This window comes from Dermochelys coriacea, chromosome 2 (genome assembly GCF_009764565.3).
Source record: "Dermochelys coriacea isolate rDerCor1 chromosome 2, rDerCor1.pri.v4, whole genome shotgun sequence".
NCBI lineage: Eukaryota > Metazoa > Chordata > Testudines > Dermochelyidae > Dermochelys > Dermochelys coriacea.
The window spans coordinates 209355258-209374552 of NC_050069.1; the positions used below are offsets into that span (position 1 = coordinate 209355258).

The 19295-nt window shown below is 42.9% G+C and overlaps 1 protein-coding gene and 1 long non-coding RNA gene across 2 annotated transcripts; one reads left to right on the plus strand and one right to left on the minus strand.

Annotated features, from left to right (window-relative positions):
• Positions 1–655: 655 nt before the first annotated feature.
• Positions 656–6271, minus strand: LOC122458972. The gene is made up of 2 exons (XR_006279356.1): positions 3368–6271; positions 656–1503 (listed from the first exon to the last, which is right to left on the minus strand). It is a non-coding gene; the product is annotated as an uncharacterized LOC122458972 (long non-coding RNA).
• Positions 6272–8363: 2092 nt separating this feature from the next.
• On the plus strand, positions 8364–11400 carry LOC119852152 (cytochrome c homolog). Its single transcript, XM_038393156.2, has 3 exons — positions 8364–8885; positions 9593–9769; positions 10055–11400. The coding sequence occupies exons 1-3, from the start codon at positions 8534–8536 to the stop codon at positions 10201–10203; spliced, it is 678 nt and encodes a 225-aa protein (XP_038249084.2). The 5' UTR covers positions 8364–8533; the 3' UTR covers positions 10204–11400.
• The last annotated feature ends 7895 nt before the right edge of the window (positions 11401–19295 follow it).

The following is a 19295-nucleotide window of genomic DNA, read 5'->3' on the forward strand; positions in this document are numbered from 1 at the left end:
TTCCCAATTAGTTTATCCATTAGCAAAAATGATTAAAAAGAAGACTGAAAAAGTGGCAGATTTGACCAGCTATACAGAAAGGTAGGCCAACTGCAATTAGTGCAGTTGTATTGTGCCCTCTGATGGATGGAATCTGACCTGCTTGAGCACTGGTGATTATTATTACTTAATATTTGTATTACCGTAGAGGGTAGGAGCACCAGTCATGTACCAGGACCCTATTGTGCTAGGTGCTGTACAAACAGAAAACTCTAAGACCAACCCCAAGTTTTTAAAAATCCTGGGTCAGACCCCAAAATATCATGACTGGTACTGAAATCATGACATTTTAAAAATATTAATGTGGATTCTTTTTATTTGCCCTCTGAGTTTTTGAGTCTTTAGAGTTCATGTTTCCAAGCTTTTCTCCACAGCTATGAGGGTGAAAAACATACTTTTCTTTTTTTTTTAAGATGAAAACAGAGGTTCTCTGAAAAATCAACAGATTCCAGGAACTGGAGATTTAAGAAAGACACCACATAGCGTCAATAAAATTAATGGGAGTTGGCTATTGTAAAGCTGCACTCTGCAGAGCTCAGAGGATGGATGCACTTTTCTGTGCGTTACTTAATCATAAGCCGGCCTCTTCACAGAAGCAGGGTGGTATTTTTTAAAAAAAGTAAAGTATCTGTGACACTCTTATGAGTTATTTTTAAGCAGAAGCAACACTTACCTATTTTTCCCATTGATCACATACTGAGCTAGGAACTACTCATTACCCTAGCGTGATGTAGGGAGACATTTATAAAAAAAATACCATTACATTAGGAAGGGGGTCCTAAGATAGAAAAAAAAAAGTGACTCTTCAACACATTGATATTTAATACTTTCCAGGGTTGAGTTTTTTACTACCAACTTTCAGATGTCACAGTCCTCCTCTTTCAAAATGGCTAAAGTTTTAGTCACATTCATTAATAAATAAGTATCAGAAACAAAGTGCCCAATTTCCATACATACTGTATTTCATATATATAACATTCTGTATATGTTACCTACCTAGGCACTTCTACAGCCCTTATCACCATACTATCTGAGCACCTCACTGATGATAACGAATATCTCCGAGAGGTAGAGAAGTATACTTATCTCCATTTTACAGGTGATGACCAAAGGCTCAGAGATGAAGTGACTTGCCCAAGGTCACACACAGGCTGTAGCAGAGCTGAGAACTAAATCCAGATTGCCTGAGTCCCATCCTAATTTCACAAAACTATACTTCCTCTCTTAGCTACATATTCTCTGTTTAAAAAAGACTCTGACTGTAAATATATTTCTCCCTTTTTTAAATTAGTAACTGGACCTAACCTTCTGTACATATTTATTTGATTTCACTATTTTCCCTTAAAAAAAAAAGAATTTAATAAAAATAATTTTGTTTCGAAAAAAGGTACATCATTCTTGCATAATGGTTTGAGGTGTTAGACAAACAGTCAGGATCCTTTTTTAGGAGTATTTCAGTTGTACCTAGAATGTGAAAAGAGTTGAAAAATTAAAACGATAACTTCATAAACAAATGCCATACTGATGCTAAAATTCAGACAATGGGAACAAATGAATAGTACGTCGTAAATGTACTCTGATTAATTTTAACCCACTCCTACAACTCAGAGACACACAGATTCTGGCACGGAAAGCCACCACTTTATTCTCTTCAGCTCTGGAAAATAACACACAGTGTACCCATTAAATTCTTCTAAGCACGCCACATACTATGTGCAGGATTTGCATTTAATGCTATCTGATGTTTCTCCAGCAATCAGTCCTCTCAATTCCCACCTATCTAATCCAACAATTTACCACTGAAGCATTATCCAAAGTTCTTATTAAAAACACACTATACAGGGTCAGAAAGCAATGACATTCTGTTTCAATCTCGATATTTCTACTAAATTTACAGCATTAACAAAAGTATTGTAAAGTTTGCAGGAATCAAACAAAAGGCTACTAGTTTTCATTAATCATATTAGGGTCTGATGTTTCCAAGTGAAATATACCTATTTCTACTCTATTTACCTTGGGATTTTTTAACTCCAACTGTTTTTCTCTTACATACAAGTGGCTTGTCTCTTTTAGGCCTGATTCCTGAAGCATACGCTTAACTTTATTACTGAGAGTACTGCATTGAAATCAATCCAAAAACTTGTGGGCACAACATGCACACACACTTTATGTGATGCACACACACTTTAACCAGTGACTCCAGCACTGGTATACTCAACTGCTGAATACTGCACACGAATCTGAGCAGGCAGTTCATATACTAGATCTCTGGATACACATGTAAGGGGGCTGTTGGCCACTTACTGAAACTTGAGGGGATCTTTTTTGCTTGGTCTTCACCCAATACCAGGAGAAAGGGTGCAAAAGAAATCAGGATCCTAAGACTGACAGTCCCAAGGGCCAATGGGGAAAGAGCAATGTTCCAAGTCAGCCAGATTGACAGAGCAGGCAGGCCAATGAAGGAGTCAACAGCCTGGGGCCTGTCCTCCCTTTGAGCTGGAGCTGAACCCGGAGCCAGAGATAAGGAGAGAGCAGCAGCCAGAGCTGAGCTAGAAGCAAAGCAGTCACTGGGGAGAGAGCAAAAAGAAAAGGAGTACTTGTGGCACCTTAGAGACTAACATATTTATTACAGCATAAGCTTTCGTGAGCTACAGCTCAGCAGCCCAAAGAGAGAGAAGACAGAGCTGGGCTGGAGCCAGAACAACAGCAGCAGCATTGAGGCAGAGCGGAGCTGGAGCATTGGAGACCAGCCACACCAACAGTGAGCCAAGTCAGAGCTTCAGCGAGGAGCAGCAGGGCCAGAGCCAGGATAGCGGATGCTGGCCGTGCCACAAGTAATACCAGGGCCAAGCACTGTGAGCAGCTGGGGAGAGCAAGGTGGGACCCTGGACAGCAATTGCTCAGCAGAGGGAGACATCACCAGACAAGAGGGCCCCAACATGACAGGCGGGCCAATGCTGGGGGAGAAGGGTCCTGCCACCTAGGACCTGATGGCATGTAGCCACCCCCAGGGCGGGTGTCTTACCTGCAGTATCACTGCAGTGCAACCAGGTCCTGGGAAGGAGGCCTGAGACCTGTGCAGAACAGACTGTGAACTTTTCTTAAATTGCAGAGACTTGTTCCTTTAACCTTTTCCATTTGTCTCTTATTTTGCTTACTGATGTTGTTTAATAAATTGTACTTGGTTTAAACAATGTACTGATCAGTGGGTGAGGGAAGTAGCGAGTAAGGAGAAAGTATCCCAGAGTGGGGACATCCTAGCTCTTGTCCTAAGTGACCACAACGAGATTGAGGGTTAAGCCTTACAGGAATCCTGGGCCAGCCTTACCGGGATTATGAGGACTCTGCCACATGGGAAAATAGAAGAGGAGTCCTTAAAGTCAGGAACGCATCTGGGTAAAGGGAGTTGGGGCAAGGACTCAGATCCTTCACTATCCAATTCCACCAGGGGAGTACAGAAGCCAAGACAGTTCTCCACAAATTGCAGGACCATCATTCCAGTTACACACAGCCTAATGCAGCAATGAGAATCGTAACAGGAACATTAACATCAACACCTATTCAGTGGTTGCCCACTCTGGCGTACATACCACCAAACAAAATCCATAGAAGAACACACACAGCTTGTGAGTGTAACCAAACCATGGCCAATTTGAACTTATCATTTTATGAAGTCTTCTGCACTCTTTTTGAGATCAGGCTAACGCTTGTAAAGCATCTTCATTCAAACTCAAGGTACATTGGAAACAATTCTGGGATAATGCTATTTTCCTAACCAACCAGCATTACCAACCCCATAAAATAACTTTCAGGCTTCAACCTACCCCCAGAAACAATGCTCTGCATTGGACTGTTTCAGAACAGCATATGGCAGATGCTGTCATCTCTTATGCCAATAAGAGACAGTTGTGCCAGCACCACACAATGAGGATTGCTCAACTCTGTGACTCAGCAAGGCCCTCCAGGATATGCCTGGAACAGTTTCTTTCCAAGGACACGGACTAAGAGTATAAAATAATGGACAGTGGCATCATGAGATGACCTCTCATCACCCGCCTACGCTGAAGGCAACAAGAACTCTGGGGAGATAAAGACTTTGAATTGAGGACACTGGTCCCAGGATAAGAAGGAAATTCAGCCTGCGTTTTAAGAACTACAACCTACCTGCAACATCCAGTGAGGTAAGAAAAGCTGTTTGATTCAATTTTTGCTTAGTCTAAAGTTTAGGATTTAGAATGCGTGTTTACTTTTTATTTTCTTATGGTAACTAAGTAGGGACCTTTTATGCTTACCATTTATAAATCACTTAAAAATCTCTCCTTCTGTAGTTAATAAATGTAATTTAATGTTTTATCCTTACCAGTGAGTTTGTCTAAAGTGCTTGGGGAATCTGTTCAAGTTAGAAAAACTGGTGCATGTCCACTTTCCTTTGGCGAAGTGGCATACTAATAAATAAGCTTGCACTGTTCAAGAGGTCTGGAACAGTGTAAGATGATATATTTCTAGGGTGTAAGGCTGGGGGCTTGGGAAATTTGCTGATGTTTCCCCATGTATAGTTCAAAGGTGGCTTAGAGGGTATTCATGCAACTTAACTGGGTGTGCCTCTGCATGCTGGTGACTGAGAGGTAACAGCACCTGGAGGGGTTTGCTGCTTGTCACTGGCAAAGCATTGTGGGAGACAGCCCAGGCTGGAGAGTTAAGGGGGCACAGTGGTCCCACGATTCCAGGTTGTATCCCAGGGATCCCGTCACAAAAATATAGCATGCATGTAACATGGCCATGTTAGTTTAATTATATAAATCTTAAGTTTCTGCATCTCCATCATTGCCAACCTCTACCATACTTGAGTTTGGTTTTGGAGTTGTACTTTGATAATTTCCAGACTGTATTTAAGCTCCTGAAGATCTTCCTGTCTTTACTGATTTTGTTCCGGATGTCCTGGCTTGTTCCACTGTCCTGGCTGATGGTGCTGCCCAAGTATGTTTCTACATTGATAAGAACAGAATCCTCTATCTGTGCTGGGAATGATGAGGTAATATTAAAGGTCATGATATCTGTCTTATTACGATTGATTTTCAGTCCAATTTGCTGGCTGAATGTGTTGAGTCGAGTTTTTTCTTGTATATGGTGTTGATATGTGATAGGAGAGCGAGATCATCTGCGAAGTCCAGGTCTTCAAGGGATGAGAAGGGTGTCCCTTTAATGCCTCATACCATGTCTTCTGTTATTCGCTGCATTAGCCAGTCAATGGCAATGTTGAAGAGGATTGCAGACATGACACACCCCTGATGTACTCCTGTTTTGACTTCAAAACTGAGCTCACTGTAATCAACCCTGCATGTAAAGTTGAAATAAAAGCGTTTGATGATGATGATTATATGGAGAGGGATTCCATATCCCCGCAGAATGCACCTTGGCTGGTCCTGTGAATACTATCAAAAGCCTTCTCAAAGTCTATGAAGTTTATGTAGAATTGCTGTTGCTATTCTAAGCATTTTTCTATTATGTTTCATAGAGTGAAGATCTGGTCTGTGCATCCACACCTGCGTACTTTCAACATTACTTTATAGTGCAGAATGCTGGGGAATGAGAAAGTCTGACATGTTCAAACTGTCTTCATTCCATACAACCTGCCTCAGAAAAATGCCCCGTATATTTTGGCCCAGAACAATCTCAAACCAAGATCTATTGACACAATGCAGCCAAGAGGATATGAACACCATCATTGACAGGAGGCATTGGAAATGGATTGGCCATGTGCTTTGGATGGAAACTGATTCCATCACTAGAGTAGCAATAAGATGAACATCCAAAGGCAAGCAAAAATGAGGCTGCCCGAAAACAATATGGCAAAGAGCTGTGGAAGCTGAGCTGAAAAACCTGGGGCACAGCTAGGGAACCATTGAAAGACTTGCCAGAAACAGACAGGAGTAAAGGAGCTTCGTCACTGCCCTAAACATCAGAAGCGTAATGGGAACATGATGATGACCATTCAAAAATCATGACTTAGAACCTAATATATCACTAGGTTCAGGGGCGTCCCCAGGCCTCCGTGGGGGGGGGCAGGAACAGGCTTGAGGGCCCGGGGGGAAACCGGCCCCCAGCACGAGCCAGCGGAGCGGAGCGGGTTGGGGCCGAGTCGCTCCACTTCCTGCTGCCCCGTGAGCGCAGGGCAAGCCCGACCCCCCACTCACGGGGCAGCGGGAAGTAGAGTGACCCGGCCCCAGCCTGCTCTGCTCTTCTCCCTTGGCTCCCAGCCTTGGACTTGAAGGGTAGGGGGAACCGCCCCCCAGCACTCACTGGCATCATAGCTGGGAGCTGGCAGTGTGGAGCGGGCTGGGGCCAGGTCACTCCACTTACCGCCGTCCAGTGAGTGCAGGGCAGGCCTGACCCCTGCTGCAGTCCTCAGGGAAAGGGGTGCAGTGGGGGCAGGGCTGGGACAGAGCAGGGGCAGAAAGAGGCCGGGTGGGGCGGAGCAGGGCAGGGGGAAGAGGTGGAGCAGGGGCTGGAGCAGCACACAGCTGCCCCAAATTTCCTGGCGCCCTACGCAGCTGCGTACTTTGTGTATGGGTAAGGCTGGCCCTGACTAGGTTGGTTTTTAAAATCGTGATTTTAAAAAAATTAGATCAATTTTATTTGCATTCTGGCTGGTTTTGAATATTTAAGATCCACATGGGTCATGTTTTCAAGGTTTTTGTCACAATTAGAGCTGCAGAACTTTTTTTAAATTAAAATTGAGATTTTCACATAATCATGATTCCAGAGCTTCCCTCAAGAGATACACCAAATACGAAGTGGGTATTCACCCATGAAACCTTATGCTCCAATACGTCTGTTAGTCTATAAGGTGCCACAGGACTCTTTGCCGCTTTTTCAGATCCAGACTAACAGAGTTACCCCTCTGATACCAAATACCACAAAAACTGCAATAAAATCCCAAAACTTGGCAACACTGCTTATGACCTTTTAGTTTAATTTTTCAACCTTCATGTTGTATTGACAATGGTTTTGCTTTTAATTTTCTAATTTCCCATGTTCTTAAAAGAGGAAAGGGCTAAAAACACCCTCTAAGATGCTTTAAGAACTTATAGTATCATAAAGTCTTAAGCTGCTCTAAGTCTCTGAAGTGGCCTGGTGCCTATTGACATCCATTCAAAAGTGCCCTCTTCTTTGTCTGCCTAGGACACAGTCCTCACTTATATACAGCATGTTTTGGCCTCCAAGCACAGGTATGACATGCTCTTTGGTGAACATTACATACTGAGTTTCAAAGTTAAGCTGTTTCTGAGTTGTGGCTGGAAAAAGAGTGGCAATATTTTTATTTTTATCGTAGAAACTACTTTTAAAAAGCTTTTCTTAAACTCAAAAGAACTGAAGCAACTTTTGTTAAAATCCTTAAAAAAATTCCTCTCAGCATAACGCCAGAGTTTCACATGAATGTGCCAGAGATCAGCATGTGAAAACGAATGCCATGGTTCTCCTCGGTCTTGCACCATGTGTGACCATTCAGACCTGTGCAGAGGAAGTGTGAAAAACTGCAGTTCTGATTTACACTTAAACCATTAAACTGGAGCTGTGCCAGCGTAACGTGTCAGTGCTGATGCTTACTACAACATCAGGAAGCATCCCGGTCACCCCACCTTGAGTGCTGCAGCTACACTGATCTAACTTTTCAGAGTAGCCAAGCCCTTAGTAGCCTTTTGCACTGATGTAAAACACAGTCTGGGTCTACACACAGAGTTGCCCTGGTTTAACCACAGGCCGTGATTTTCACCCAACATAGTGAAATCAGCGCAAGTAGAACTGTAGTTTTTCACACTTCCTCTGCACAGGTCTGAATGGTCACACATGGTGCAAGACCGAGGAGAATCATGGCATTCGTTTTCACATGCTGATCTCCGGCACATTCATGAGCAAAAGGCTACTAAGGGCTTGGCTACTCTGAAAAGTTAGATCAGTGTAGCTGCGGCTCTCAAGGTGGGATGACCGGGATGCTTCCTGATGTTGTAGTAAGCATCAGCACTGACACGTTACGCTGGCACAGCTCCAGTTCAATGTCTCCCATTTTCAATACTGAAAATGAAAGCATACCAAGGTCAGGTCTTTTTTGATGGACTTCAGAAGAGACAGGAAAGCGTATGTATATGCTTAGGCGAGGCCGTTCTGGACAGCAGCCAGCGGTCTAAAAATCCTCAGATATAATTTCACACACCCACCAAGACAGTTAGCAGCGCTTGACAACACTTCTTTTGGTTTCAGGGCTTAGAAGCTACAGAGCTAGTTCTGACTAGAAAGCAGCTGCCCGCAGAGCTCTCCCTGGCCCCGGGGAGCTCCGTTTCTTCCCCCGCACGAGGAGGGATTCTCGGCTCGCATCGCGGCTTAGGCTCCTCCCCCGGGGCCCGCAGGAAGAGGCAGCTCGTGACTTTACCGAGGCACAGCCTGAGGTCGCAGCCTCACCTTGCTCCGTTGACCTTTGCGTTTCGCTATCGTACGCATGCGCAAAGGTCTCACCCTCCCAGTCGCGCCCTCGTACCTCTTACGTATTCTGACATACGTCATGCGCCATTTCGTGACGAGGACAAGGCGGAGACCGGATCTGCTTGGAAGCCACCTACCCTGGTGTAAACTCTGTGTGACGTTTGTCCTGATGGACACGGAGAAAAACAAATCAAAGTTTCCCAGGGCGGCACCCGATTGGCCAGCGCTTCGAGTGGGTGGGCCGAGTACCGATGCGGTTTGGTTGCAGTGGCACCGGCTACAAAGGGTCGGGTACGGCGTGTCCTTGGGCTCAGACAGCGAGCGTGGGACAGAGACACGAGCGGTTGGAGGGTGGAGAGAGCCGGCAGGTGGGTGCCGCGAGGAGGGTTCCCGTGGGGAAGGGGATTGCTGATACCCTGGTCTCCGTCGGGCCGCCGCGGGAGAGGGAGAGGGAGCGGGTCCGGCCCGGGTCGTAGCGGCCGCTTCGCGCCATGCCGGCATCACGCCGACCTTGGCTCTTCCCGCGCCCCCTGCTCGGGTCCGCCTCCCGCATTGCACCCGGCTGCCCCCCCCCCACCCCGCCGGTGACTGGCCCAGCGGCAGAGCCGTTTCCATTTGGGCCCGACCGCTGGCTGGGGCCACCGCCAAGGTCAGCCTGCGGCGCAGGACCCTTCAGTCTCACGAGTGGTGCCGGACACGCGGCGGGGCGGGGCTGGGCTGGGAGCGGTTCCCTTGCAGCGCCTTACGGCCCCCTCGGCGTTCCCTGCCCGGGGCGCTTGTCAAGTCCCCGGTGGCACAGATCCCTGGACGCTCTGTCGCTCCCCGGGGCCAGGGAGAGCTCTGCGGGCAGCTGCTTTCTAGTCAGAACTAGCTCTGTAGCTTCTAAGCCCTGAAACCAAAAGAAGTGTTGTCAAGCGCTGCTAACTGTCTTGGTGGGTGTGTGAAATTATATCTGAGGATTTTTAGACCGCTGGCTGCTGTCCAGAACGGCCTCGCCTAAGCATATACATACGCTTTCCTGTCTCTTCTGAAGTCCATCAGAAAAGACCTGACCTTGGTATGCTTTCATTTTCAGTATTGAAAATGGGAGACATTGAGAAGGGTAAGAAGATCTTTATTCAGAAATGTGCGCAGTGCCACACAGTTGAAAAGGGAGGCAAGCACAAGACTGGACCTAACCTGAATGGCCTAATTGGACGGAAGACTGGCCAAGCTGAGGGCTTCTCTTACACAGAAGCAAACAAGAATAAAGGTAAACTAAAATGTTACTCTTCCAAGTTACATGGAAGATGTAGAATGGTAACTGAGCAATAGACGGGTTTCAGAGTAGCAGCCAGTAGTAGTCTGTATCCTTTTTCTTCTTGAGCAATAGATGACATCCAGCTGCCAATGGTAGTAGTTCTATCAGTGTTATATTTGGTTTAATTTAAAATGTTTGCCTTTAGGTAAATGATTTTTGAGGAAAAGGTTAATTACTTCAAATATGTAACTGGCTCATCTTTATAAATATATATTAACAACTTTAAATTGTTTTTAGGAATTACCTGGAATGAGGAAACACTGATGGAATACTTGGAAAATCCTAAGAAGTACATCCCAGGAACAAAGATGATTTTTGCTGGCATAAAGAAGAAGGCAGAGAAGGCAGACTTGATAGCATATCTCAAAGATGCCACTTCTAAGTAATAGTTACCTGCTGCCTTATTTATTTCACAACAGAGAAGGAAATGGTCTCTGTGATGAGATTGGTTTTTAAATTTTCTATTTTTACATGCACTATATTAAACCTCTTAAAATCTGTCTCATCAGCTAGAGAATGTTGCTCATGGATGGTTGTTAAATAATACATTTATTTGGCAGTCGTAACTTATGGGAATACATGTAAATTGGATTGGGCTTGAATGAGTACAATCATATTATATGTGTTGTAGTCATTCCTGATCATGCAATTAAAAAAAGAAAAGTTTTTGTGCTTCCTTCATTCTAAAGAATACACTTAGATATTAGTCAATAGTATGGCGGTTCTGACATAGGTCAGCTCTTCAAAAAAGAGAAGAGCAGTTTCTTGGCATTCTCCATCATGTCTCTCCCCACAAAGAATAACAAACAAGGGAATTTGACTACAGTATTTAATATAGCTATATCACTGACTAGGGAGACACTTGTTTTTATGGGAATTAGCAATGCAGCTTTTTTTGATTTCATAGCCTGACAGGAAACTGGACAAAGTTCCAGCTACGTTGATAGTGCCTGATATCGGAAAGCCTTACCTGGCTTATGCAGATTATTCTGATTTCATTGTGCGTGATACAACCCATGCCCTGTCTTCAAAAATGTCCTCTTCATAATCATTGAAACGCTCTGCTTCATAGGAACTTTTTAAAGGGATAGTTAACTTAAAACTGCTCAGAGCCTAATGACGGTCCTAGATGATAGAGGTCTATTACGGCTTCTGAAAGAAGGACCCACACTGTTGTCAAAAGGTTATTAACAAGTGCTCTGGGAGTTAGCAAGGTACAACGTAAAAACAACTGTGCTTGAATCTGTGAGCAAGGACTCTTATCTAGCTAATATTTCTCATTAATATCTCTACCCAATTGGACAGGAAGTTTCTGTTCAACAGGCGCAGGAATTGCACTTGCAGGATTGAAGAGGGAAGTGAAGTCTTCCTCTCTGCCTCACTTTTGCAAATGCTGTTTGCTCACTTCTGAAAACTTGATTTTGCACAGTGTAAAATGGAATTTTTAAAAGGTTCAACTGTTTTCTCCATAGACAAAACTGAATTGTTAGGGTAAATGTATGTATGTATTGTGTACCACCACTCAGACACATGATGAGGTTAAGTATGCTTGATACTAATTAAAAAACCTTCCCAGCATAATACTTCCTGACTGTCTGTGAAATTATTAACTAGGACGTAATGGGATCATAGCGCAAAGCTGTATGTCTGCACTCGGCTTCCAGGAAGCTAGAGGGATCAGCATGGGGGAAAAAAAGTAACCACCCAGTGGTTTGGTATGAAAAAACTCCATGTGAGGAGGAGGTGGTGTGGGGGTGGAAGGGGAAGTCTACCAGCCCATCACCTAGGCAGGGCAACATGTCTTCATTGGAAAGCTGCTTTTTTTTTTTTTCTCCACAACAAAGTGATGATTTACTTTGCAGTATATTTTAATGTAATCTGATGCTTTTCATTCCTTGCAGTACATATTCAATTTCTGAATTTTCCCCTTATAGTACCCCTTAACTTTATTTATATCTTACCATGATCCATTCTTTAGTTTTCCTGGAAAACAGTTTAAGTAGAAATACTTAATAAAAAAAAAAAATCTTGTCTTCCTAATCGTAAAGGAAACGCTAATAGCACTCAACAGCTGAGAAGCTACAGCTTTCCAGTGCTGGCCTATGGTAAGTGTCGTTACTGCTTAATGCTGGCGTAACTGCTAAAGAATTATTAAAACTTAAGGGAGCAGGAGGGGAAAGATCACTTTAGCCTCATGTACCAGCTAGTACTTTTATCATAAAGCGTGCAAATAAGACTTTATGATCAGTAAAGCAGCAGTGCTTAGTCAGACATAAAAGAACTACAAATTAATTCATCTGTTCAGTTAATTAAAGATTGATAAATTCCAATATTTATTTTGCCTTAAGGGACTTGTGTGTAGGGTTGTTGTGCATTCTTCTTTTTGATACAAAATGTAGCACTAACGATGCAGAAGAAACACCCACATTGATTTATTTTTGTCCTACACGGTGGTGGCTCAGATACAGAGACATAGCCTAAATCCCAGTTTTAGGCTTCACTGCAGTCTATAAAACTCCTGCTGAATTCTAAATTCCCCATTGATTATTTCATTATTTATCCACAGTGAAACAGTTAGTGGGCTGGGGGGAAAGAGGGAGTGAGCAAGTGAGAATAATTCAATAGGCCAGTGATTAGAGTACCCACCTGGGAGATGGAGAGCCCTGGTCCAGTGCCCATGCTCCAATCACTCTTTTGTTATTTAAGCTGCAGTAGAACAGTTTCAACAGGAGAGACTCACATCAGAGTATGCCATTGCTCAGTGATTAGAACACCCACTGGAGAAGTGGGGGGAGATCCACATTTAAATTCTTTCTTCCCCTCTGTAGGGGAATTTAATCCAGGTCTCCAGTATCCCAGGTGCATGCTCTAACCACTGGGTTAAAAGTTCAGGGCAACAGCACCTGCCACCACCTTTTTCCCCCTCTGATAAGTGGGTGTGGAGCAAGGCAGGGGTCTAACTTATTCCTGCAAGAAATGCCTTACATGCCTATGCCACCTGGAGACAGTTGATTCCTATTCATTGACTTTTAAGCAGAGATAAGCACCTCCCTGTAGCCCAGACTTCGGGCACTTCAACACTTTAAACAGAGCAGCTGCACAGCTGATAGTGCGCGAGTGAAGATGCTATGAGTGAAGATGCTATGATACCGACAGGAGAGCTTCTCCTATCAGCGTAGTTAATCCACCTCTGCAAAAGGCAGTAGCTATGTCAATGGGAGAAGCCTACACTGGTTGGTATAACTGCCTTGCTCAGGGATGTGGATTTTTCACATCCCTGAACAATGTAGTTACACTGATATGTCTGTAATATAGACCCAGCCTTATGGATCACGTTGTCTTCCTGTGATTCTCTATATGCCTAAAAGTTAGGTGCCATGACGCTCAGCATTGCAAATCACTTTGTGCATCCCATCTGTGGAGTTTAAGGCTAGAAGGGACCATTAGATCATTTAGTCTGACCTCACATATCACAGGCCATTAAAATTCATCCAGTTACCCGTCTCAAGTCCAATAATTTGTTTGACTAAAGACTAATTTGTGTTTTGCTAAAGCCCATTTTCCAAAACTCATCCAGTCTTGATTTGAAGACAGCAAGAGATGGAAGAATTCACCACTTCCCTGTGTAGTTTGTTCCAAGGTTAACCACCTACATTGTTAAATTGTCTTATTTCTAATTTTGAATTTGTCTGGCTTTGAATTTCAGTTACTTGTTCTTATGTGTTTCTTCAGTAGATTAAAGAGCCTTAAATCCCTAGTATTTTCTCCATGTGAAGGTACTTATACACGGATCAAATCACCTCTCAATCTTCTTTTTAATAAGCTACACAGGTTGAGCTCTTTAAATCTCTCACTATAAAGCATTTTCTTGAGCCCTTGAATCATTTGTGTTCCTTTTTCTGTATCCTCTCCAAATTGTCAACATTCTTTGAAAAATGTGGACACGAGAACTGTATGTGGTATTCCCTTATCGATCTCACCGCTCCCCTATACAGAGGTAAAATCAACCCCTTACTCCTTCTCTCTACTCCCCTGTTTATACTCCCAGGATTCCATTAGCCCTTTTTGGTACAGCATCACACTGGGAGCTCATGTTAAGTTGCTTGTCCACTATGACCTCTAGATTCTTTTCAAAGTTGCTGCTTTCCAGGATAAAGTCCCCTGTTCTGTAGGTCTGTTTCTAGATGTATAACTTTGCATTTGGCTGTATTAAAAATAAATTTGTTTGAATGAGCCCAGTTTACCAAGCAAGTCAGATTGCTCTATAGGACTACCCTGTTACCATCATTATTTATCATTCTGCTAATCTTTGTATCATCTGCAAATTTTATCAGCAAGAATTTTAGATTTACTTCCAGATCATTGATGAAAATGTTAAATAGTATCAGGCCTAGTACTGATCCTTGTTAAACGGGGATTCTTCTAATGGACAGTTGGGAGAGAGTATGAGAGCCAGTCCAAAAAAAAAAAAAAAGATGGGAAAAGGAGAGGAAGAAGTGAGGAAGAAGAAATAATTGAACTAGGTATATAGGATAGGGAAAAAAATTAATGAAGATAGGGAAGAGAGGCAGAAAAGACTAGTGTTTGTTGTGTGGTGTGTGACACCACACAACAAAAACACTAACCCAGGAACCTATCCTTGCAACAAAGCCCGATGCCAACTCCGTCCACATATCTATTCAGGGGACATCATCATGGGCCTAATCACATCACCCATGCCATCAGGGGATCGTTCACCTGCACATCTATCAATGTGAGATACGCCATCATGTGCCAGCAATGCCCCTTTGCCATGAACATTGGCCAGACCAGACAGTTTCTATGCAAAAGAATAAATGGACACAAATCTGACATCAGGAATCATAACATTCAAAAACCAGTAGGAGAACACTTCAACACTTCTCTGGTCACACAGTAACAGACTTAAAGGTGGCAATTTTGCAACAGAAAAGCTTCAAAAACAGACCCCAACAAGAAACTGCTGAACTGGAATTAATTTGCAAACTAGATACCATTAACTTGGGCTTAAATAGAGACTGAGAGTGGCTGGGTCAAGAGACAAATTGAATATATTTCCCCATGTTAAGTATCCTCGTGCCTTCTTGTCAACCTTCTGAAATGGGCCATCTTGATTATCACTGTAAAAGTTTTTTTTCTCCTGCTGATAATAGCTCATCTTAATTAATTAGCCTCTTAGATTTGGTATGGCAACTTCCACCTTTTCATGTTCTCTGTATTTATATATATCTTCTTTTTATATGTTCCATTCTATGCATCTAATGAAGTGGGCTGTAGCTTATGTTCAAATAAATGTTAGTCTCTAAGGTTCCACAAGTACTCCTGTTCTTTTTGTGACAGTGGCCACAGTACCAGATGCTTAAGAGAAAGGTGCAAGACACGGAAGGACTAGGGTATTTCCTTTTATCAGAGGGAAGTTTGTTGTCTTTTAATTTCATTGTATGTCCACTTGTTTTTGGATTATGAGAAAATATGAGTAGAAGAGCCTGATTTACCATCTCAGTACCATTCATTGTTTTGTATAAAAATATCATGTCCCCTGTTATTCATCTCTTCACTAAACTTAACAGCCCCAGTCCTTTTGGTTTCTTCTCACATCGAAGACTCTCAACAGCTAATCTTTTTTTTTTTCAACTGCCTCTGAACCTCAGGTATTTCTGCTAGATCTTTTTTGAGATAGGATGACTGGAAATGAGCACAATATTCCACATGAGAATGTACCACTGATATATAATGAATTAAGACTAAGATTAGGTCATGGAAGTCACAGATTCTGTGACTTCCAGAGACCTCCATGACATTTTCCACTTCAGCCCTGGAGCAGTGGGGCTGGAGCGGTCAGCTGATGAAGGCCCCAGAGCTCCGAGCTGCCACGGGCAGCGAGACCCAGAGCTGTGAGCCACTGCCGCTCCTGCAGCTCCCAGCTGCCATATTCGGCAGGGGGACCCAGCAGCTCCCAGCCGCTGGCCCCAGAGCTACAAGCCACCATGGGCAGTGGGGGGGCCCCTGGAGTTGGCAGTGACAGTGAGTGCTGGACCCTCCCTTCCTCTCCCTCGGCAGGGCTCAAGCTCTCATCCCTCCCATCAATCCCATTTTGTCATAGTAATTTTTAGTAAAAGTTGGGGACAGGTCAGGGGCTTCTGTAAATTTTTGTTTATTGCCGGTGACTTGTCCCTGACTTTTACTAAAAATAACAGTGACAAAATCTTAACCTTAATTACAATATATTTAGTATTTCCATTTTGTTCTCCTTCCTTCAGTCATTTTGTTTGCTTTTTGACCACAAATGCACAGCAGTTTTCACTGAATCATCCATAATAACACCCACATTTTTTTCCTGCATGGTTAAGAACATAAGAACGACCATACTAGGTCAGACCAATGATCCATCTTCTGGTAGGGGCCAATGCCAGGTGCCCCAAAGTTAATTAATGGAGAACCAAGAAATGTGTATGAGTTCAAATTACTCCTTGCAATCTGCATTACTTCGTATTTGTCAACATTGAATATTATCTGCCATTGTGCTGCCTAATCACTGAGCTTTCATATGTTCCTTTGGAGTTCTTCATAGTCTTCCTTGCTATTAACTAACCTAAACTTGTAAAATTTGCCACCTCGTTATGTACTCCTTTTCCCCGATCATTAATACATACATTAAATAATGCTGGTCCTACTATAGGACTTCGGGTGCCCAATAGTTAAACTTTTGCTAGTTGAAATTTGATCATTTATTGCTACTTTTTTTTGTCTCTTAAGCACTTTCTAATCCATTACAGAACTTTACTGTTCACCCCTTGATTGCTTAGTTACCTTATGAGGGACTTTGTCAACAGGCTTTTTTGATGGTCCAAGTATTTCATCTGGTTCTTCTTTACCCACTGCTTCTTGTTCAAACAAGAGAGGAGGAGGATTTTCTTTTACAGAAACCATGCAGCACTGTCCCTGACATACTATGCTCATCAAGGTGTTCTTAATAATTTTATTTCTAATTATTGTGTCAGTTATTTTATCAATGATTGAAGTTAGGTGCATTGTCTATAGATCTAAGATCCTCTCTTGCAGAATTTTTTAAAGAAAGGTTACACCATTTACTACTTTTCAGTCTTCCAGTATAGTCACTGATTTTATTGAGAGTACATATTTTTACTAGCAGCTCATCCACTTCATTTTTTAATTCCTTCGGATCTCTTGGATGTTATACCCTCTGGTCTTGATGAATTGCTGCTCTTTAATTTATCAACTCATTTCACAGAACTCCTCCTTTAACACTGCAGTTTCTGATAGTACCACATCTTAATTACTTCAAAAGAGTAGGTCTAAGGTAGAGAGAGCCCCCAATTGCTCTGTGATGAAAACAGAGGCGGAGAAAAAAATGTTCTTCTCTGCAACATTCTTAACCTTAATTGACCCTTTTATTCTCTGGTTGTCCAGGGGATCCCCCTTTATTTTCCATTTCCATTTTATCTGCTATAGTTTATGCTTCTTTCTGTTGGCTTAACTAGCGACAGATTTCTATTTGCTGTTTGGCTTGAATAACAACTTGCTATTTATACTTTTTTTTCCCTTGCTTCCTTTTTTTCATTTGTTCTGGTATGCTTTAATAGCCTCCATGTGGAGTCAAAAGATTTTAATTTCATTGTGTTTTGTCTTTTTGACTAGCTTTCTCATTTGTTTGAATTCTTCTTTTTTGAAGCTTAGCAGAAGCTGGGAATGGGTGACAGGGGATGGATGATTACCTGTTCTGTTCATGCCCTCTGAAGCACCTGACATTGGCCACTTTTGGAAGACAGGATACTGGGCTAGATGGACCTTTTTTCTGACCCAGGATGGCCATTCTTATGTTTCTGTGTTTTGGTACTATCAACACCCTTGGCTGGAGTGTTGAAATTACTTATATCATGGTCTCTACTATTTTGTGGCCCTATTATAATTACATCTTGAACCAACTATTGTATTTTGCATAGGACTACATTGGGAATAGCCCTGTCTCCCTGTGGGCTTTAGAACTAGCTGTTCTAAAATGCAATTGTTTAATATGTCAAGAAATTGCTTCTCTAATTTGACCGAAAGTTACATTTGATCAGTTTGTTTGCACATAGTGACCACAAGGGGGAGCCAAAGTACTGAAAAAGCTACATATGACAGCTATAACTGACTTTGGCCACCATTTTTAATCAGGTTTCAGAGTAGCAGCCGTGTTAGTCTGTATTCACAAAAAGAAAAGGAGGACTTGTGGCACCTTAGAGACTAATAAATTTATTTGAGCATAAGCTTTCGTGATGCATCTGATGAAGTGAGCTGTAGCTCACGAAAGCTTATGCTCAAATAAATTTGTTAGTCTCTAAGGTGCCACAAGTACTCCTTTTCATTTTTAATCAACCTTTGAATGTTTAAGTAAAGTAGAGCAAAGTTGATTTTATCAAGTGACAATTTTACAAAATGCACAAGAAAAAAATGTTATATCGTCACCAGACTAATAGAAAAGTGCATTCATATAGTGTGGATAGTATGGAATGTTCTGGACCCTTGAACTGATCAATGTTTCACATTTGATCGTGTTAAAACTGATTTGAAACAATCTTATATAAACCTAAAAGTATTTGAGCATTAGGAGCTAATGTAATTTAATCGTAAAGCAACACTCATCTATCTGAACTACACTATGGGTCTCTTATCTAAACAGCATATCTCTAATGCACACTCTGCTTTTGTTCCCCTCCTAGAACTTACATTGATGTCGTCAGTTGAAGTTTTGTGCCTGGAACAATGCAGAGATTGTAATGTAGATTAGCCAAACTGCAGATTAGATAGAAGAATGTTGCCTTTTGTAGCTAAAAATGCACTTTGATATTGGTTTTTAATAATATCTTGCGAGTAGTATCTGATTATAGGCTCCAATTCTTTTGGAAAATGCATTAGGGCTTATGGTAATGTACTGTAATAAAATGCTAGTATATAACAGCAATAATCTCCTTCCTCAGAAGCAACAGAGGTGGCCATGGCTGGAGATGGGACATTGCATAAGGTGGACCAGTGCTCTGAGGTCAGGGGCAACAGGTTTGTATAATTTTTGCGAGTGCCCAGAACAGGTCCAAGTTCCGCCCTCCCCCCCCACCTTGTAAGCTGTTATATATTTTTTTAAATAATGTAAAAATGTGAGGATTCTGGGATGGCGCTGGTGATGAGGGGTTCACAATGCAGGAGGGGGCTCAGGGCTGGGGCAGAGGGTTATGGTGTGGGGGATGGTGGCTCTGTCTGGGATTGGGGATGAGGGGTTTGGGGAGTGGGAGGGGCTCAGGGCTAGGGCAGAGGGTTGGGGTGCAGGGGAGTGAGGGCTCTGGCTGGGGGTGTGGGCTCTGGGGTGGGGCAGGGACGGGGCTGAGGAGTTTGGGGTGCAGGCAGGCTGCCCCTGGGCCCCCCTCGCCCCTCCCAGCCGCACATTATCTCACACATTATCACT